At 34.8% G+C, this 18677-nt stretch overlaps 2 protein-coding genes across 5 annotated transcripts; one reads left to right on the forward strand and one right to left on the reverse strand.

The window, feature by feature from the left end:
• The first annotated feature begins 406 nt into the window (after window positions 1–406).
• On the forward strand, window positions 407–7852 carry LOC110688713 (filament-like plant protein 4). Of its 3 annotated transcripts, none has more exons than XM_021865474.1 (6): window positions 407–848; window positions 2828–2956; window positions 3355–3652; window positions 3820–6247; window positions 6444–6504; window positions 6882–7852. In XM_021865474.1, the coding sequence occupies exons 2-6, from the start codon at window positions 2834–2836 to the stop codon at window positions 7323–7325; spliced, it is 3354 nt and encodes a 1117-aa protein (XP_021721166.1). In that variant the 5' UTR covers window positions 407–848; window positions 2828–2833; the 3' UTR covers window positions 7326–7852. The 3 variants fall into 3 exon arrangements, with proteins under 3 accessions (XP_021721166.1, XP_021721165.1, XP_021721167.1); XM_021865473.1 differs by lacking the exon at window positions 407–848 and adding an exon at window positions 855–2367; XM_021865475.1 differs by lacking the exon at window positions 407–848 and adding an exon at window positions 2374–2700.
• Window positions 7853–8827: 975 nt separating this feature from the next.
• LOC110688715 (retinoblastoma-related protein-like) lies at window positions 8828–18174 on the reverse strand. 2 transcript variants are annotated; one of them, XM_021865476.1, is made up of 19 exons: window positions 17889–18173; window positions 17651–17755; window positions 17354–17458; window positions 16970–17112; window positions 16780–16876; window positions 16663–16709; window positions 14955–15153; window positions 14646–14712; window positions 14333–14512; window positions 14054–14247; window positions 12130–13006; window positions 11451–11607; window positions 11229–11301; window positions 10416–10610; window positions 10189–10305; window positions 9935–10079; window positions 9714–9820; window positions 9249–9364; window positions 8828–9169 (listed from the first exon to the last, which is right to left on the reverse strand). In XM_021865476.1, exons 2-19 carry the CDS (start codon window positions 17747–17749, stop codon window positions 9025–9027), a joined length of 3063 nt encoding a protein of 1020 aa, XP_021721168.1. In that variant the 5' UTR covers window positions 17750–17755; window positions 17889–18173; the 3' UTR covers window positions 8828–9024. The 2 variants fall into 2 exon arrangements, with proteins under 2 accessions (XP_021721168.1, XP_021721169.1); XM_021865477.1 differs by lacking the exon at window positions 9249–9364 and having other exon boundaries at window positions 9067–9169; window positions 17889–18174.
• Between the last annotated feature and the right edge of the window lie 503 nt (window positions 18175–18677).

The raw sequence follows: 18677 nt of genomic DNA on the forward strand, positions 1-18677 counted from the left end.
CCAGGTTTTGCCTTTGAAAATTGTCATTTTTTTGTCCTTATTCACATTTACTCTTTACACTAGCTACTTCTTCACCACAAAATATATTTTTTTGAATTTATTTTTTGTGCTTTGATTGATAGTAAGAAAATTATTAATTAAAAAACAATATAGTATGTGTATCTAAAGAAAATAATTTGTCCAATTTTTGTACTTTCAAGGGACCATAAAATCATAAATGAAGGCTATTAGCATAATTTTGTTATCAAGACAATTCATTAAGCTCTTAATAAATCAAGCACAACTTCAATTTCTTTCTCACCGCTAATAATGCGTAACACCCTAAATCCTTTTTTTAATACTCAAATAGTCAAATTAATTAATCTATTATTAAAATTAATTATGGTCTTGTTCGACAAAATATAGCTACGAGAATATACTAAAATACAAACCCTATGATCACTTCACTATACTGTATATACAAACCTTATGGAGTGGAGTAATAATGTGTATAAAAATGAAAGTTTAATTTTCCCAAATAGTTTAAAAAGTTTGTACTAGTACTATTTTGGAGCCTTTTAAGTGACACCTAAACACACAACTATTTCTTCTTTCATTTTCTCTCTCCTCTTTTTCACTCTCTTTTCTTTCTTTTTCATTCATTTTCTCTCTCCACCATCTCCAACTCTTTTTCCTCCACTCCATCACCACCTCCCTCCCTCCCATCTTCTCTCTCCTGTAAAATAAAAAAATAAAAACCCAAAAACAATTCTGCTAAAAAAAAGTTGAGCTATTTATCAATTTCATTTTTAAAGCTACTCAAATTTCCAGATCTTCTTCATATTCTTCTTCAACCTCTTTATAATCTGGTAAGTTACATTTTTAGTGCTCAATTGCTTGTCAAAATGATTCAACATTGCTACTTTCACTTGCGTAATCGGAGTGGATTTTGATTGTTATTTTTGGAAAATGTAGTTTAAATTATTGATCAGTAGCCAATATTTTTGAAATTGGATCGTTGTTTTTATTTTGAATTTCGATTTTTTTGTTTGTTGATTTCAAGTTGATAATGTTGTGCTACTTAATTTAAATTTCGATAGTATCGAGTTTTTGAATCCGGATGTGTTTTTTTTTACTTTTAGTAATTTCCTAATCCTCGAAGTTTTGAACAAATTTTAATTAATTTGTTTCCAATTTTGCTTAATCAGGAATTTTACGCCATCACTAGAAGGCTAATTTCAATTATTTAAAAATATTTGTTAATTTTTTTTCCTGAGGTCTAATTAAATAATGCAAGTATTTTTAATGGAGTAGGAACTAGAACTTAACTTTGATTGGATGTATTGGAAGTTTCGAGGCAACTCTTTTGAGTCTTTTCATAGATCTTTAATATTTAGCTGGATTTTTTTTTTCTTCATAATCTACTGTAAATTTAAAACAATTGTTTTAATTTTTTTATTTAGTAAATTTAATACTCAGAGCCGTACTCAATGTTTAATAATCTTTCTTTAATACTCCTTCCGTCTCATAATATAGTGTCGTTTCTCATTTTACTAGTCGGCAAATGATTCGCTGCTTCTATTTTAACCCAAGAGAGAATTATAAAATAATTGCATTTGAAACATAAATTTGGTATTCCTATGAACGAGTTTTACCGTGTTTGAATGCATTATGAACAGGGTGTTACTCTGTTTGGATGCTACTGAATTAACCGAGGAAAGATTAAATTAAAAAAAAAAAAAAAAAAAAAAAAGATAAGAATAGAATCCACCATCATATTCTTTAAATTTAATGCCCTTGAATGTTTTTGTCGTTTTTGGTCCCCCAAAAATTATAATTTCGGTTGTTTATTTAATTTTATTTATTTAATTTTCATCTGAACTCATAATAAATCGTAACAAGAAAAATAAAAAGGAGAGAAAAAAAATAGGAAAAGAGCATAAAATGTGGATGACTTTATAATAATAACTCTTGAACAGTTTATATTTGATTTTTGTGCTTTAAATTCCCAAGCATCCGCCTTAAATTTTGTTATTGTTTCTGTTTGTTTGTGATGATATAAAGGAAGCATGCTTGTAGTTGTTACCACTGCTACTAGTATGGTAGTTGAGTTCTCTTTTGCTACTTTACTCAAATAGTGTAGTTCCTAAAAAAGAAAGCAAAAGAGGTCCTAAATTGAAAAAAAAAAAAAAAAAAAAAAAAAAAAAAGACCGACGCTATTCCCGTCTCTTAAAGTTTTTCCTATTTTGATGCGATTATTTGTTGCGAAACAATCACCGTCGAAAAGTTGTGAGATGCTGAAGTGGAAATTCTTTTTTGGGTTTATTTTGATTTGGGTGGTATGACATGAGCTACAGTGTTGATATTAGTTGCTCAGTCCTTGAAAGGGTAGAGATACCTTACCTTACTTCCACATTTTTGGGCCCTTTTGTTTTTTCTGCTTTGTAAGGATTTTGCTTTTTTAACTGCACCTTTATTTTATTTAGTTCAGTGAATTTAGGTGGTTGATCTATCGTTGATGTGCCTGTCTTTTAGTGCATTCCTAGCAATGTATTAGATTGGATGTTCTTATGCTGTATAGTCTGTGTTCTTACCGCGATGAATGCTTATATAGTTGATCTTGTTAAGGAAGGTTTGCTTTCAACGAATACTCGAGTGAACTGCGTGTTTGCTTTTGTTGAAATCATACGCCAACTTTGGAGATAAGAGGGTTTTTACATAGTACTTGCTCTATACTTGATTGAACTATTGGCAATATTGCATGCCCTTTGTGATTTCTGATAGTCTGTGATGAGTTTGTTTTAGTTGCTTCGCTTATTGCTGACTTGTCTTGTATGGTGAAATGCAGTCTAGGATGGACCGTCGGGGTTGGCCATGGAAGAAAAAGTCATCCGAGAAGTCAGCTGCAGAGAAGGTCATTGCTACTCTTGATTCTGCAGGTGCCGCTTTGCCTTCTGGTGGATCTCAGCCAGACAAGGTTGGTTCTTTAAAAGCTTTCTTGTATGAATGTGCTGTGGGGTTTTATATAATTTTAAATATACAAATCTTAATTATCTGTTCTATTCATCTATCTATATTATGCAGACCAGATGCCTCTTCTCTATATGTTCAGAATGCCTACTCTGTTATTAATTTCTATGTTAAGATTTCCAGAGTAGTTTTCTCAGAATATGATATGTTTAATGAATGTTTCCATTGTTATCTCTGGCAGCTTGCACTAATATTTTCAAGCACCTTATATTTCTTTTTTGTAATGAAAATTTTTGATCATTTTTTAGGTTTTGCAGTAGTAGATAAGCAACAGAGTTTATGATATTGATTTAGAAAATTTTCTTATTCATTCATTGTAATTTATTTCCACGTTTATCATCTCAGGGACAGGAGAAACATGATAAACACAAGAAGGCGAATTATGTTCAAATTTCCATAGAATCGTACACTCATTTGAGTGGACTGGAAAATCAAGTGAAGACTTACGAAGAACAAGTAAAAGCATATGAAGAGCAAGTAAAAGCATATGAAGAGCAAGCACAAACATATGAAGATCAGGTCAAAACATTGGAGGAAGAAGTCAATGAACTAAATGAGAAGGTCTCATCTGCTAATTCGGAGATAACCACCAAGGAAGAACTTGTCAAACAACATGCAAAGGTGGCTGAGGAAGCAGTTTCAGGTATGGAATTTTTTTCTAAAGAACTTTTTGCTGCAAAGCCTAGGTTTGTAAGAAATGACTACTTATGGCAGAGTTTACATTCATAACTATATGAGTTTCTCAAATAAGATACTTTTTCAGTGTAAGCTTGTCAAGTCCACATCCTTACTGGCGTGGCTTTCCTGCAGGTTGGGAGAAGGCTGAAGCAGAAGCTTTGTCTTTGAAAAATCATCTTGAGTCTGTGACTCTGGAAAAATTAACGGCTGAAGACAGGGCTGCTCACTTGGATGGTGCTCTTAAAGAATGCATGAGGCAGATAAGAAATTTGAAGGAAGAGAATGAACAAAAGCTCCAAGAACTTGGGATAACAAAGAACAAGCAGTATGATAGAATGAAGCATGAGCTAGAAGCAAAGATTGCTAGCATGGATCAAGAGCTCATGAGAGCAGAAGCTGAGAGCAATGCTCTTTCCAGGTCATTGCAGGAGCGTTCTAACATGCTTATGAAAGTTAATGAAGAAAAGTCAAAGGCTGAGGCAGAGATTGAGCACTTGAAAAGCAATGTTGAATCCTGTGAAAGGGAGATAAATTCCTTAAAATATGAACTCCATATTGTTTCTAAGGAGCTAGAAATCCGTAATGAGGAAAGGAATATGAGTGTCAAGTCTGCAGATGCAGCCAACAAGCAGCAATTGGAAAGTGTGAAGAAAATTACAAAGTTAGAAGCAGAGTGTCAAAGGTTACGTGGTCTTGTAAGGAAGAAGCTGCCAGGACCTGCTGCTTTGGCCCAAATGAAGCTGGAAGTGGAAAGCCTGGGTAGAGACCATGGAGAAAGTCGTCTGAGAAGGTCTCCTGCCAGACCTGCCAGCCCCCAGTATTCATCAAATTCCCACATGTCACCAGTGCCTGAATATTCCCTTGATGGTTCGCAGAAATTCCAGAAGGAGAATGAGTATCTCACCGAGCGCCTTTTGGCTATGGAAGAAGAAACAAAGATGCTTAAGGAGGCATTGGCAAAACGTAACAGTGAATTGCAAACTTCTAGGAGCATTTGTGCCAAGACTGCTAGTAAACTTCAAAATCTGGAAGCACAAGTACAAATATTCAATCAACAAAAGGGCTTTGTAAAACCTGATACTCAAGTTCAAGCTGATCGGTCTTCTAGTCAGCATGTTAGCAATTCTCCAAGTATGATGTCCTTTTCTGAAGATGGAAATGATGATACAATAAGTTGTGCTGAGTCATGGGCTTCTGCGCTAATCTCAGAGCTATCTCATATTAAGGATAACAGCAAGGAAAAGTCTATGAAAACTGAAAATGGGAAGCATTTGGAGCTTATGGATGACTTTGAGGAAATGGAGAAACTGGCTCTATTATCTGATGACTCGAATTGCTCCATATCTATTACTAACAGCCCAGCCAATAAATCTGTAACTTCAAACAGTGTCGTCGCTGATGTAAATGGTACAAATGCCCCATCCAAAGCAGTGCCTGGATCAAATTCTGTGGCTAGTCCTGCTTTAGGAGATTTGGCATCAGGTTCCAAAGTTGAGACAGAATCATTGCCATTGGTGAGCTTGCAATCAAGAATATCGAAGGTTTTTGAATCTGTCTCCAATGATTCTGATGTTGTGAAAGTTCTGGAGGACATTAAGCATGCTGTACAAGAGGTGCATGAGACCCTTAATCCACACTCAATTAATTGTGTCTTTGAGGAGAAACATTGCTCAGAAGGTGCTACCGATCAGCAAGTTGTACCAGGGGATGCTGTGGCTACTACAGAAAAGGAAATTGATTTGTCTGAAAATGGTAGGCAAAATGGCCAGATTAAGAAGATTAGTGAAGAATTAGCAGCCGCCATCTCTCAGATTCACAATTTTGTATTATTCCTGGAGAAGGAATCTAGAGCAGTCAATGGTCTGTGTGACGATAATGATGCATTAGGGCTTAAAGTTGAGCAGTTCTCTGCCTCCTTTAACAGTGTAATGTGCAATGAAATTAGCCTGGATGATTTTGTTTTCTCCCTTTCTGATTTCATGGCTAAAGCTAGTGAGCTTAACTTTAGTGTCCTGGGATACAAGGGCAACGAAACGGAAGTCAACAGTCCAGATTGTATAGACAAAATTGCATTGCCTGAAAATAAGCCACCCCAAGGAGAAAGTTATTCTAATGGTTGTAGCCTATCTGATTCTTCTTCAAATCCTGAGGTTCCTCAGGATGCCAATGTTATGTCAGGCTTCGAGCCACAAACATGTAAATTCTCAGTAGAGGAATTTGAACAGCTAAAAGCGGAGAAAGACAATTTGGAGAGGGAATATTCCCAATGCTCTCAAGATCTGGAGACAACTAAATCTCAGTTGCTGGAAATGGAACAACAACTAGCCGGAGTTAATTCAGAGCTGGCTTCTTCCCAGAACATGAACAGCTTGGCTGAGACTCAGCTGAAGTGCATGGCAGAATCGTACAAGATGCTTGAAAAACGTGCTGAAGAATTGCAGAGTGAAGTCAGTATCCTGAAATCAAAATTGGAATCTCTGGATAATGAACTTGAGGCTGAAAAAGTGAGTCACCAAGATGCTTTAGTCAGATGCAAAGATCTTGAAGAACAATTACAAAGGTTAGTTTGACAATTATGTTACCTTTTGGCAATTTTCAAGGTAATTACAGTAGTTACAAATATTGCTCATGTAAATCAAAATGCTAACTCTATTTCCACTTTTCAATTTTAACTATTATTTTTTAGATGAAGATATAGTTGATAGTTTTCATAAGATGTTATACATTACTAACTTCCGGGTGTGGTGTTTTTATAGGAATGAAGGATGTTCTGTGTGTTCGTCCTCAGCTGCTGATGCAGATGACAGAAGCAAACAGGTATGAAGCTGATAAGAGAAACTATTTCTTGTTGCAGACACTACTATTGTAAATTTATGAGCATAAGTCAGAACAAAGAGTAGTAATTTCCTTTTTCGTAGACTTGAGGTATCATTCCACAATCATAATATTGTCTTCCAAGATCAATTTTGGGCTCCTTTCCTTGTCTCTTATTACTTCCTAATTTCCTATTGTTAACACACAAACCTCATTTGCTTAAATGGTTAAACCAAAATATTTTTTCATGAAATGAACATCAAACATAAGCATCTGGGATGAGTTAAGCACGCCTAACACCGAAAGTTATTATGTGATTTTCGTTCATCCTGTTGTTTCAGAAGGCTTACACTGAATTCTTCCATTTCAAAATTGTACAGGAAAAGGACCTGGCAGCTGCAGCAGAGAAGCTAGCAGAGTGTCAAGAAACCATATTCCTTCTTGGTAAGCAGCTAAAAACCTTACACCCTCAGTCAGAATTCATGGGTTCACCCATAAGTGAGAGGAGTCATAGAGATGAAGGCTTTAATGAAGAAGAACCAACAACGAGCGGGATGAACCTGCAAGATCTGGATCACGTTGAGATGGATACTGCCACTTCCAATAATCTGCAAAGGCTAGGTTCTAGTTCACCTTCAGACCTCTACAATGCACCAATTAGTACATCAGACACTGAAGGAAATAGCTTGAAATCGCCTGTATCGAAAAATGCCAGGCACCGGCCTACAAAGTCCGGATCTTCTACTTCTTCCACTCCAACCCCTGAGAAGCAGTCACGTGGCTTTAGCAGATTCTTTTCATCAAAGGGGAAAATAGGCATTTAATTATTGAGCGTGCTGACATAAGGAAGAGTTATGACGGGACAAAAACCACCCTTGACCATAAAAATTTGGTTGTTGCCCAGGTTGTTATGCTGTCTTACTCATTATAGTTACCTTGGATTTTGTGAAGAAATACTGAGGTTAGCATGTTGAGTTCTTTGAAGTCGTAGTGACTGTCAAAGGTCAAATTCTTACTAGGTTCCCCTGATGTCAAATAGAGTTTAGAAAAACATACAGAGTACTTGTGAAGATCAGCTGGTTAGTTCTCGGTTTACTTTTGATGATCATATTGATGTTAAATTTTGTATGAAATATGGATGTATATGATGTTAACACCCTTCAAAAATTTCAGTGTTGATCGTATTATGTATTCCCTTCCTTCCCGAATAAAAGTCTAACCCGTTGTAGTGAGTTGTTGGTAAAGTTTCAAACTCTTGAAACTGTTAAAAAGTTGTATTGAGGTGTTTGTCGTCGTGTTTTTGTATGTTAACTTTGTGCATATAAATACAGATGGAATTTTCAAGTATTAATGCTAACGGTTGTGGTTCTCTTCTTGTTAGGTGGCTGCCATCATTTCACTGTACAAGGGGTAATTTTGAATTTTCCGATCATTAAACAATGACTACTTTTCATATAGTAGTATCATATAATAAGAACAAAGTTCAATATTAAGAAGGTTGAACATGAACTGTCAATACATAAGAACAAAGTTCAATATTAAGAAGGTTGAACATGAACTGTCAATACATCTTTACAAGCTACAGCATGTTCTGTAGCCTGTAGGTTTCAACAATGACAGGCAAGAAAATGTTCTATAATATAATTCTTTTTTATTTTTGACGATAGAAATGAGACTCTAATAAATGGATGGAGGGAGTATTATTATAGCAAAAATGGACATTTGTTCTTTCTCTGTTTTACCATACATGCACCATAGATTTTTACACTACCAACCAAAAAAATATGGTCATTAATAATAAAACATTAAAGTTCTGAAAAAAATATATACTGAGATCAACCCAACAATTAAAGTAAAGACATTTTTACATGTTACAAATAAAACGTAGTTAGAGTTAATACATAACTATCTTTCTGGGTATTTTTCCCCAAAACAAATTGTATTTTACTAGTAATTAGCATTTTAACTACTGTAGATGTTTATATGATTCAGTTATTTTTTGTTCTTGTTGGAAACTTGGAGGGTTTGATGCTTCTTTGCGTAATTACAATTTTGATTGAGATGCCTACAGGCCACATACTTAAACTACACAATGTATGAGAAAAAAATAGTGAAAATATAGTCACACCCTGGTTTATGTCAAATCTTGAACTTTTACTTGTCAAATTTTAACTTACAGAACTTCAGATTGCTGTATCTAAATCAATATTTAATGAAATTTATATTCAAAAGTCGAAGAGGAGAGCACCTTGGTCCTTAGATCAATATCTAACAATGAGAACAGACAAAAGAGGCGATAAACACATGGTAATTTACACTTCAGAAAAACAAAAGGCAACCAATAACATAAAACTACTATTAACAAAAAATGATAATACACAAGCGTCTGAAAGTGATGGCAGCTATGCTAAAAACATACAGCTCTTTCACTTCAGGTCTGGCTTTTAAATAGAAATTAAAGAAAATGGTTGTAGACAAGTGTGAGGAGTCTAGAATATACATCACTCATGTACAACCGCTTAACTAAAAATCAGGCTGTTCTGTTTTTAAGGGTGCTGCAGATGAGGTAGTGGCACCGTTTCCATTCTGAATGTAGAGACTGTTTGACACAAGAGAGTCGCTTACCAGGCCAACATCAGTATCAAAATTCAGTGCGCCCCTAACATTCCTGGGAAGATAAGAGGTGCACAATCAGCATCATCGCATATAGCATAAGTCTTACTTAAGTCAGTGAATCAAATCTATACCTATTCAAACGATCATTTATGGCAGTCAGATCTTTGGAAGGGCTTTGAAAAGCATGAGTGCTTTCCCCCACACAAGCATAGTAGCTCTTTGAGCCGTTTGAAATTAGAGCGTCCATCTACAGTGGAAATTGTGAAAATCAGATACGTGAGAGTCAGTGTTTAGTGAACTAATACTATTTGGTAATGTCAAAGACGGCTCAGAAATTTATGTTGGACAAGATACAGCTGTGAATCTTGGTTAGCAGAACCTTGCAAAAGGATATAACTGAAACTGTAATAGATTCAGATTCCAGAGTACAGATTTTATGTTAAAGCCCGCTAGAGAAATCTCGACCTATATCCATGGAATACACCTATAAAGAGAAGAAATTTTCCCTGGCTATTTATATACTTGGTCTTCCAGGATGACTCAATTTAAACAAAAGATTAACTTAATATAAATTTTTGTATGAGAACTAATGATACCTTGGATGAGCGCAATGGGGAGACATAGACATTCTTTGACACTTTCTTTGGAGACATGTCAGGAAGACTTGGGAATGTAGATAACTTTGGTGATCCAGGGCATTGACCTAATTAACAAGTAAAAAATGAAGCTAAGCCTTGCTAACAATGAAAGTTTCATAATGTTTTCTTCTTTTCATTTTCTATATAAGCAAAAACAAAATACTCATCACAATGCATACCATCTTTGTCGTTATTACTTTCGGGAATTAAATCAGTTCTCGTGCATGCAGCATGAGGGCTAAGCTCAACGAGAAGAGGCTTCACAGAAGGTATAAAGACCTTGTTGTAAAATGTTATGATGTCAACATGATCCTGCCCTTGTCTCTGTTAGAAGATCAAGCGAAAGCTCAGATTTTAGCCACCTTACCAATGATGTTAAAAACACTTGTTAGCTACAGTACTACTTCAGTTAAGCAGCTTTCACTGAACTTACATTTCTGCGTGAAGAAGACCAGTCAACAAATACACTGCGAAAAACATGGGGTTTACACTGAGGCTGCTTGCGGTAGTTTAAAATAATCTCCTTGAATGTAAGGTCATATTGAGAAATCTGAAAACAAGCAAAGTTATTCAAAATGTTCAAGAAGCATGATGTGAGAGCCAAGTTAAGCCCCATTATATTATTGAGATTTTGTTTTAGTTAAGTTAAAATATACAGACCTTTGCAACTCCATACACAGAACACAGGATTATTTGGTCAATGTGGCGATTGAAAAAAAGTGAGGTCCGCTGATTAAGAATTTTCTGGAACAGACAGTATACACTCTCCCTCATTTGTTGAGTCTCAGATTGCTTGTCAGGCTTTTCTAGCCTTTCAATTATACCATTTATTCTGACAGCGGCCAACTTTGCAATCTGATACAAGAATGCAAAATATCTAAGTTACAATTCCAACAGAAGGTCCAATTATTCAAACCAAGCAACAATTTTATATATAGTAATACTTTTGCTTTAATTACTTGCAACACTTTCCATTTCATGCTTGCCAATGCACTATTTCAATCACCAATATTGTTAATTACTGGTACGTAAAAAATTATGAAATTTGATAATATGAAAGTGTAAATCAAGACTAATCTAATAAGATCCCATATGACTTTTTTTCCTTATTTAAAAGTCATCAATGCTAGTGTTTTTTGGGGAAGTGTATGAGTATATGAATAGGGTAAAAGTCAAAGTGGAGTATATGAATAGTGTAAAAGTCAAAGTGGAGTACGTAAATAGTGTATAAGTAAAAGTAAAGTATATGAATATTGTAAAAGAGAATAAAAAGTGGACGTATTTTTTTAGGGAAGGGAGAGGGGTCGAGAAAAAGGCCAGAGAGTAAATATGTGAAATTCGAATACAAGATAATCGAGTGGCATTTAGTAAGAGGTGCCAAATCAGGCAGGTAAAACTAGGTCAAGATACTCAACAGAGTGAAAATGACCAAGAACACTCAGTTTGCTGTTAAAATGCAACAGCATCTCATACCTTACTGAAGAATATATTGATCCCAGTCTCTGCACAAGTTTCTCCTCCACCACCAGGACTCAGCCTTGTTGGACTGAAAAAAAAAACCAGAACCCAAAGTACAAATAAATCTTCCAAATCATAGTGACGAAAGATGCCTTTTCCAAAACACTATATAATACGTAAATAAGTATGAATTTACAGGTCCTTCCAACTAACTTAATAGTTTACATTTTACAGTACCTTGCAAAAGCAGACTGCAAAGCTGGAGGAGTAAGCTTCTGCTTGAGGTTGTTTATCAAACGATCCTTCACAGGTGATGTAAAAGAGCTGCGCTCTACAAGAATGCTACGATACTCTGTGCAAGCTCTTTTTGGAGACCTAATATCTCCATTTGTTGCTACAATTGACAGCACGGAGATAATATAGTCAGAAAATTTGTAATTTACACTGCAATAACATACTTGTCACAAATCTAAAACAAGTAGCAACAGCCAACAGGTGAAAGTTTGACCATAGATGTCTACTTATGATACGATACTATCTCACTCCCTTGTCTAAACAATGCAATCTATAGGCAGGAGACTAGGAGAGCAGAGAGTCAAAATATGCTAATTTTAACAAAATGTATGCAGGGAAGCAGGAAACATAAGAATCCCGAAACCTGCATAGTCCTCATGCTAAATTTTCTAGAACCCTCCTCTCCATTGTTGCATAACCTAAAAGTTAAACAAATTGTTATAAGCTTGCACCAAACTGATTCGGTCGTGAAAACTACATAATCAAAACCCAAGTCACAAAACCCCATATGTAAACAGCTCAAACAGTCCGAATTCACATTATGTATTTTATCAATTATTTGAAGATAAAAACAGAATAGAATTTTATTTTGTGGGGGAAGAAAAATAAGATGACTATTTACCTGCAGCAGCCTCATTTTTAAATGATGGCAGAGGAGGTAAGCCTCCAGTGGACATGTTAATATGTACAGCAATTGCATCTAGGGAGGGCATTGGCTCAGCCAGCAATCCGAAACGATTTATTTCAGCAGACAGAGCTGGCCTCGCAATAATTAAAGAATTGTACATTGAGGAACCCTTTTCCCAAACCATGCTCTCCAACAGTCTCTCTTCCAAGGAATTTAAATGCCTTCTAAGCTCTCTTGGAAGAGAATCCTCATGTCTGATAAAACTTTCAATTACCTTACTAAGATCAAAAGCTGTAATGCCAGTTTTCTCTAATACTGCTGGAAACAACATTGTCACTGTCTTATGAGTGGCCAAAACCAGTTCTGCAGAACATGAAAGCATGCATCTGTGAAACCTTTCATTGGTTAGCAAAGAGGTCAAATTATTTGCATGCAACAACTGAGCCTCTGCTGCGCACATTGTCTCCAAAACCCTGTAGTACAGTTTTAAACCTTCAAGCCGTCTTTGTTGTGCCCATATGTTGTCCGTCAAGTTAGAATTTGGTAGTTTCCCAGAAACACCTCTCTCCCCAAGAGCACTATTAGGAAAAATGGCCTCCATAATAATATGAGCTCTACGTACAACCTCATTACTTATGTTCCTATCACATGACATAAGGTACTTCTCCAGCCCAGGAGATGGCTTGGATGGAAGTGGAGAAATGTAAGTACGAAGCCACTTAGCAGTTGTCATTGCAGTGCTCACTGGTGTAGATATCATTCTTATGTTGACACCACCACGAGCCCCATTTAAATGAAGTGAAGGTGATCGGCAAGGTGAGAGTGGACTTCCAATTGTTTTTGTTGGAGAGGTCATTACATCTAAATTTCTCTGAATTTATGAGTAAAAAAACAAAAAAAAAAGAAAAGAAAGAAAGGATTATTAGAATGCATTAAAACATTACTTATACATTGCTATCAGTCCTTACTATATAATGAAATAACACACCACTTTAAGCCTTTCCAATTCATGGTACAGGTATAAATATACTAGATTTAAAAAAAAAAAATTATACATATATATATATATACACACACACACACACACACACACACACACACACACACATTGTAAAACTTAATTTATAGAATTCATACTTAAGTAAAAGTTTAGAACATACGAGTAAAAATTTAGAACATGTGTCTGAAATTAAAATTTTAAACATTTGAGTAATAATTTAGAACATCTATGTGAGTAATATGTTTAGAACATTTGATTTAAGAATTAGAACAAGTGATTAAAAATTTATAAAATCTGCTTTATAAAATTTTAAACATATGAGTAAAATTTTTAGCATCCGATTTAAGATTATGAACATGTGAATAAAAATTTAGAACAAACTGATATAGAATATAGAAAGTGTGAGTAAAAAATTTAAAACATATGAGTTAAAAAATAAAACATACGCTTTAAAATCTGGAATATATAATTAAAAATCTTAGAACACACATTTTAAAATTTAGAACATATAAGTTAAAATTTTGGAACAAGTTATTTAAAATTTATGATATTAAACTTAACTAATTTATGGTTTAGAACATGTGAGTACTACATTAGAACATTTGATTTAATTTAGAACACCTAAGGAAAAGTTTAGAACATCATATTTAAAATTTAAAACATACGAGTAAAAATTTAGAACATAAAGAGTGTTCTCACATAAGAAAAATTCTCACATAAGAAAAATTCTCATACATATATATACATATACATATATATATCATTGTAAAACTTAATTGAGTGATTTGTATTTTATAACCATTCTCCAATTGGTAGGAGACTCAAAAGTGCAAGTTGAAAAATGATATAAATCATATAATATAGTGTGATATTCACAAATGGTTATATAATAAATTTGCACAATTAAATCAAAATTACCTTAGTACCACTTATGTTAATGGCACCTCCAGAAAGACTCCCTGATCCAAGTAGGCTGTCATCCATATTAACAAAGACTCTTTCATCTATATCACCCTTATTCCAAATTGCAGCATCATAATCCTTCTCTAACATGCTAATACAATTGGGAAGTGATGAGTCTTCCAACAAGTCTTCAAAGTAAGTCAAATTATCTGCAATCAATAAAGATAGTAATTGAGCTAGCCTGGGTCAAATTACTGTTAAACAGTCAACTACAAGAGCATAAATCTTACTGACCTGGGTCAATGTTGTCTAGATTGTCAGTTTTGCATTCTGATGCTGTACATGGTTTTTTCTTCAAAATCTCTAAAATCAATTCATTAGCTTTCCCCATCATTTGCTTCACCTCATCTTCAGAAGTGTCATATTTTTGGCAAAGTGATGCTATCAGGTTCACACCTTGATCACTTTTCTTTTCTGAAACAGAAACTTATTCCCATCAATTTAATGCTATCCTCAGATAGTAGAGTTACCCCTCCTCTCTAAACACCAAGGAAAGAGGTTAATACAGCCAAAGAAAGAGAACATAAATCTATTATGAGCACTGTACCAAATAATGGCGAGTCAAGAACATTGAACTTCCTCAATTGAGCAGGGATGTGAATGATCAAGATAGCCTGCATCAAATTTAGCTTTTTAAAATGGCAGCTAGCAGTGAATTTGATGTATATTCAATGGTTCAAGAATTTTACATAAATATAAAATCCTGATTATGAAAATAATCACACTATACAAATTCAGAACACTTTGTAAACTCATTCAAGCCTTCATGTTTCTTGCATTTAATAAATCCTTTAGAGAGGAAACATCCCACAATTCCACAAGTCAATACTACAAGAGGTGATAAGTCTTAACTTACCAATACAGAGACTAATCCATTAGTGCAGGTTACCAGGTCCTTAAACCTGCTGAATGCATGAACACGAAGGGCCAGAAACAATAGCCATCCAAACCTATAATAGTCTGAAATGCTATCAGAGGAGAAGGTGCTTGCATCAACAACTTCCTTATCAGCTTCATTCGTCTTGAAAAATTCTTGGTATGCTCGCTTGTAGTACCTTAAAGAGACATGACACAGCAATTAGTCCAAATCAATATCTAACAATAAACTTGTTCAAGCAAATTCTGCAAAATAGGGTGAGAACATGATGAAGATTCTAGTATAAAAGATTATAAGGTAACTTAACAATAGGAACAATTGATTCCAAAGGGTTCATTGCATAAATGATAAATGTCCCCAACACAAAATCCAAACTGGAATTTTGACCTCATCATAATGATAGTGCATATATGCTCATTCACAATGAGAGAAGATTAGAAATGCTACATAGTGCATGTATGCTCTGCTATGCCAAACATGATATCAATAACCACAGTACACAGTACCACGAAGTAAAGGCTGTCCCCTCTTCCTAGTTCCCACAGTTGTATTTAGAATGGTTTGTATCAGTACCCAATAATGAAGAAAGCTTTTACTATTCTCAAGTGTTCAAATCTGTCTTAAACTCCAGTCAGGGCTTATCTTCTTAGTTTTCCCCTCATACAGCTTACATTATTTGAATTATACCGGTGGCATCATCAGTTTTGACTTTTGAGAGCATTTAGACGTGGTAGACAACTAAAAATCTGCATACAATTTAACTCTCAATTCAAACACAGACAGTTTCAAAAGTAATCATTGCCTAAACAAATTTTAAAAGTCCACGGATAAAAAAAGGGAATAGATAAGTTTAAGAAAGGCCAAGAATAAATAAGCTGCACACACTCTAAATGGAAGATGGCCTAAGAATAAATTTTGACACTTCAAGCTTCAACTCAGATGCAACCCTACCATGTCTGGGGAGTTCTTTTGACTTGACCTTATGTCACAAATTTAGTTGTTGACAACATTAATGAGGGAAGATATGAAAACAAATATTTTTTGGGGTATAAATGTCCGCACAGTATTCTAAAGAGTTCAAAAAAAGAGGCAATTAACATCAATGACTTAATGAGGGCAAATAAGTAAATAAACATTTTAGAGGATATAATTATCTAAACACTATTTATAAGTGTTTCCTCATACTATTTAAAAGGTAGGAGTATAAGTAAAAAAAAAATAATGGAAACAACGAGAAAGCTTATGGTAGGACTCTGACGTTTAACAGCAAGTCTTTGCCCATTGTAAAAGCAAATCAGATAAGTAAAATAACAGTTTGCGCTACTATGTCAATCTTGTCATAATTCAATTGAAGTTCTTCAACAACATGATCAACAACATCGCAGCCCAACTTACTACGTCCGCCATAGATGGTATAAGGGAAACTTTATTAATTCAAAAGTTTACACTACAGGTTTACATGAAAACCACATAAGACAGACAATTATCCGTCACAAAGTGTTATGAACAATGACATCCCAAATACAGCCATCAGCACAAAGAGCTCTGGAACTTCAATATTAACTATAATTATAAGCAACGCAGTAAATCTGGCATGATTAGCAAAAGCCCAGTTTTAGTGAATTTTAGTCCACAAAACAAAGACGTATACTAAGAAAGAAAACCAGTACAGCAACAGAATACCTACTTGCTTAAAAGGCTCAAATGCACAAAATTGGCCTGCAACTCTTTCACCTGATCAAAGAATAAGTGGATCAATACGTTAACAAAGAAAAAAGCATCTGAAGTCAGATGTTCCACGTACCTCAAGTCTCTTCTCCCAATCTCCACCATACATGTTACTTAAGATTGGGCCAACCTTAACAACAAACTGAGGAAGCTCTTTGAAGAAATCTACAAGACTGGTAAAAGAAAATAGAAACAATCACATCCTGAACAGCAAAATCGGTCCACTTATAAAAACGGATAATCAATATCATAGGAAGACGATGTACTTCAACTTCACTGCTTTTAGTATCTGACACAAAGTAACTCCACTCTGATTACCAACTTCATTCTTATCTCTTGTAGTTCCCTCACCCAGTCTCTTACTGGTGTAGAGAACAAAGGCAAACATATATCTCTCCAATTCCTCAGGCTGAAATCAGAGATGTGCAGGAACATAAGAAATTGAAAGTAAACATGAATAACCAACAACTATCATGATAAACTACGTTACTTGGACTCTTCAAATCACCTTAGTACTCGAGTACAATCCTAGACAATCTGACAAGGAGCTGGACACTTCCATAGTCCATTTCGGGTCATATCAAGATATATGACAGTACCCGAGTCCAAGTAACATAGCTTATAAAGCCTACTCGAGATGGAAAAAGTACCGTTGTGCTTCCGATAGGCGACACATTATTCAACAAAATACTTTTGCTATCAGTAAACAATTTCACTGCGTCTGAAAACCTCTTTTCATCCAACGAAAATTTGTTCTGCGAATAAGTTTAAATTACATAGTTAAACCCCAAATCCTGTAACAAACTAGGCAGAATTTGAACGAAAAAATTTGGAAAAAAAAAATGTTTTACAAAAAGGGTTCTCATTTCACTAAATATTTAGCATTCAACAAAATATATGAAATTTCTCAAGATTCAATAAAATTAAACAAGAATAAACACAAATACCTTGCAAAGGTCGGTGAATCGAGCTTCAATTTCACCATTGTTATCACTATTCAAATTAGCAGAGCTTGATTCCTCCATTTTCACAGCAGAATGATTCATGTATTTCTGACCAAAACCCAAACCAAAATCACCCAAAAATATAAAATCTTAAATTTATTCACAAATTCAACAAAACTAACAACAATAACCAATAAAATGATAAACAAAAACAAAGGCTACAATTTTGTATGAAACTTACCACACTATTATAAAATGAGTCTCGAACAAAGCCTTGGATCGAAAAAATTGCAAAATCGAGAACAGGGTATTGAAGGTTAAACAAAGCTTTAAAGATTATCAATGGAGTTTTCGGCGAAGAGGGTGTTGAAGGGTCACTGGAGATTTTGTAGGTCGGCGATGTATTCGGCGGTTGGAAAAGAGAAAGGAGAGAAATTGGAGAAGATGAACAGCATTTGGTGAACTGAGCTTGGCGGGTAATTGTATTGTTTAGCCTAATACTCTGCACACATAACAATAATTTTTAGCACGGACTACGATGTACTAGTTTTAGATTTACGCTAAGTATTGGTAAAGGGGTTAATTAGGGTGTTCAAGTCGGGTTCGCTGAGGTCGGATCAAGCGATTCAAGTTGGGTGCATTTTAAACTTGAGTCATTCTAATTGTGTCAATGCGAGTCAAAATTTATATGGGTATTTTTCGGGTTGGTTTCAAGTCGGGTCAGTTGGGTCAAATTTTGACTTATGTAAGGGTTTGCTCTGATTTACTGAACTGATATGAGTTGATCTGAATTTAACTGAACTTAACAAAACAAAACTGAACTGAACTGAATTGTTTATAAGAGAAGGAAAGTGGGAACTGAACTGAATTGAACTGGACGAAACTGAACTGAATTGAACTAAACGAAACTAAACTAAATTAAACTGAAATTAAGCCGAAGAGAATAGATCTTAAGTATTGGTACATATTTATTTGATAAGAGAACAATCGAACAAGCCCTTACATATTAATTTGACATATCTAAGGGCTT

The sequence above is a fragment of the Chenopodium quinoa genome, unplaced genomic scaffold (genome assembly GCF_001683475.1).
Source record: "Chenopodium quinoa cultivar QQ74 unplaced genomic scaffold, ASM168347v1, whole genome shotgun sequence".
Lineage (NCBI taxonomy): Eukaryota > Viridiplantae > Streptophyta > Magnoliopsida > Caryophyllales > Amaranthaceae > Chenopodium > Chenopodium quinoa.

What these genes read in the sequence shown, in the direction of transcription:
- LOC110688715 (XM_021865476.1), bottom strand. Translation starts at nt 17,749, where the DNA reads ATGAATCATTCTGCTGTGAAAATGGAGGAATCAAGCTCTGCTAATTTG. An exon ending in ATGGATTAGTCTCTGTATTG is followed by an intron (nt 14,713 to 14,954) that starts GTAAGTTAAGAC and finishes AATTTGATGCAG; the next exon opens with GCTATCTTGATCATTCACAT. An exon ending in CTGTGTATGGAGTTGCAAAG is followed by an intron (nt 10,306 to 10,415) that starts GTCTGTATATTT and finishes GCTTGTTTTCAG; the next exon opens with ATTTCTCAATATGACCTTAC.
- LOC110688713 (XM_021865473.1), top strand. Translation starts at nt 2,326, where the DNA reads ATGAGCTACAGTGTTGATATTAGTTGCTCAGTCCTTGAAAGG. An exon ending in GGCTGAGGAAGCAGTTTCAG is followed by an intron (nt 3,653 to 3,819) that starts GTATGGAATTTT and finishes GCTTTCCTGCAG; the next exon opens with GTTGGGAGAAGGCTGAAGCA. An exon ending in CAGATGACAGAAGCAAACAG is followed by an intron (nt 6,505 to 6,881) that starts GTATGAAGCTGA and finishes AAAATTGTACAG; the next exon opens with GAAAAGGACCTGGCAGCTGC.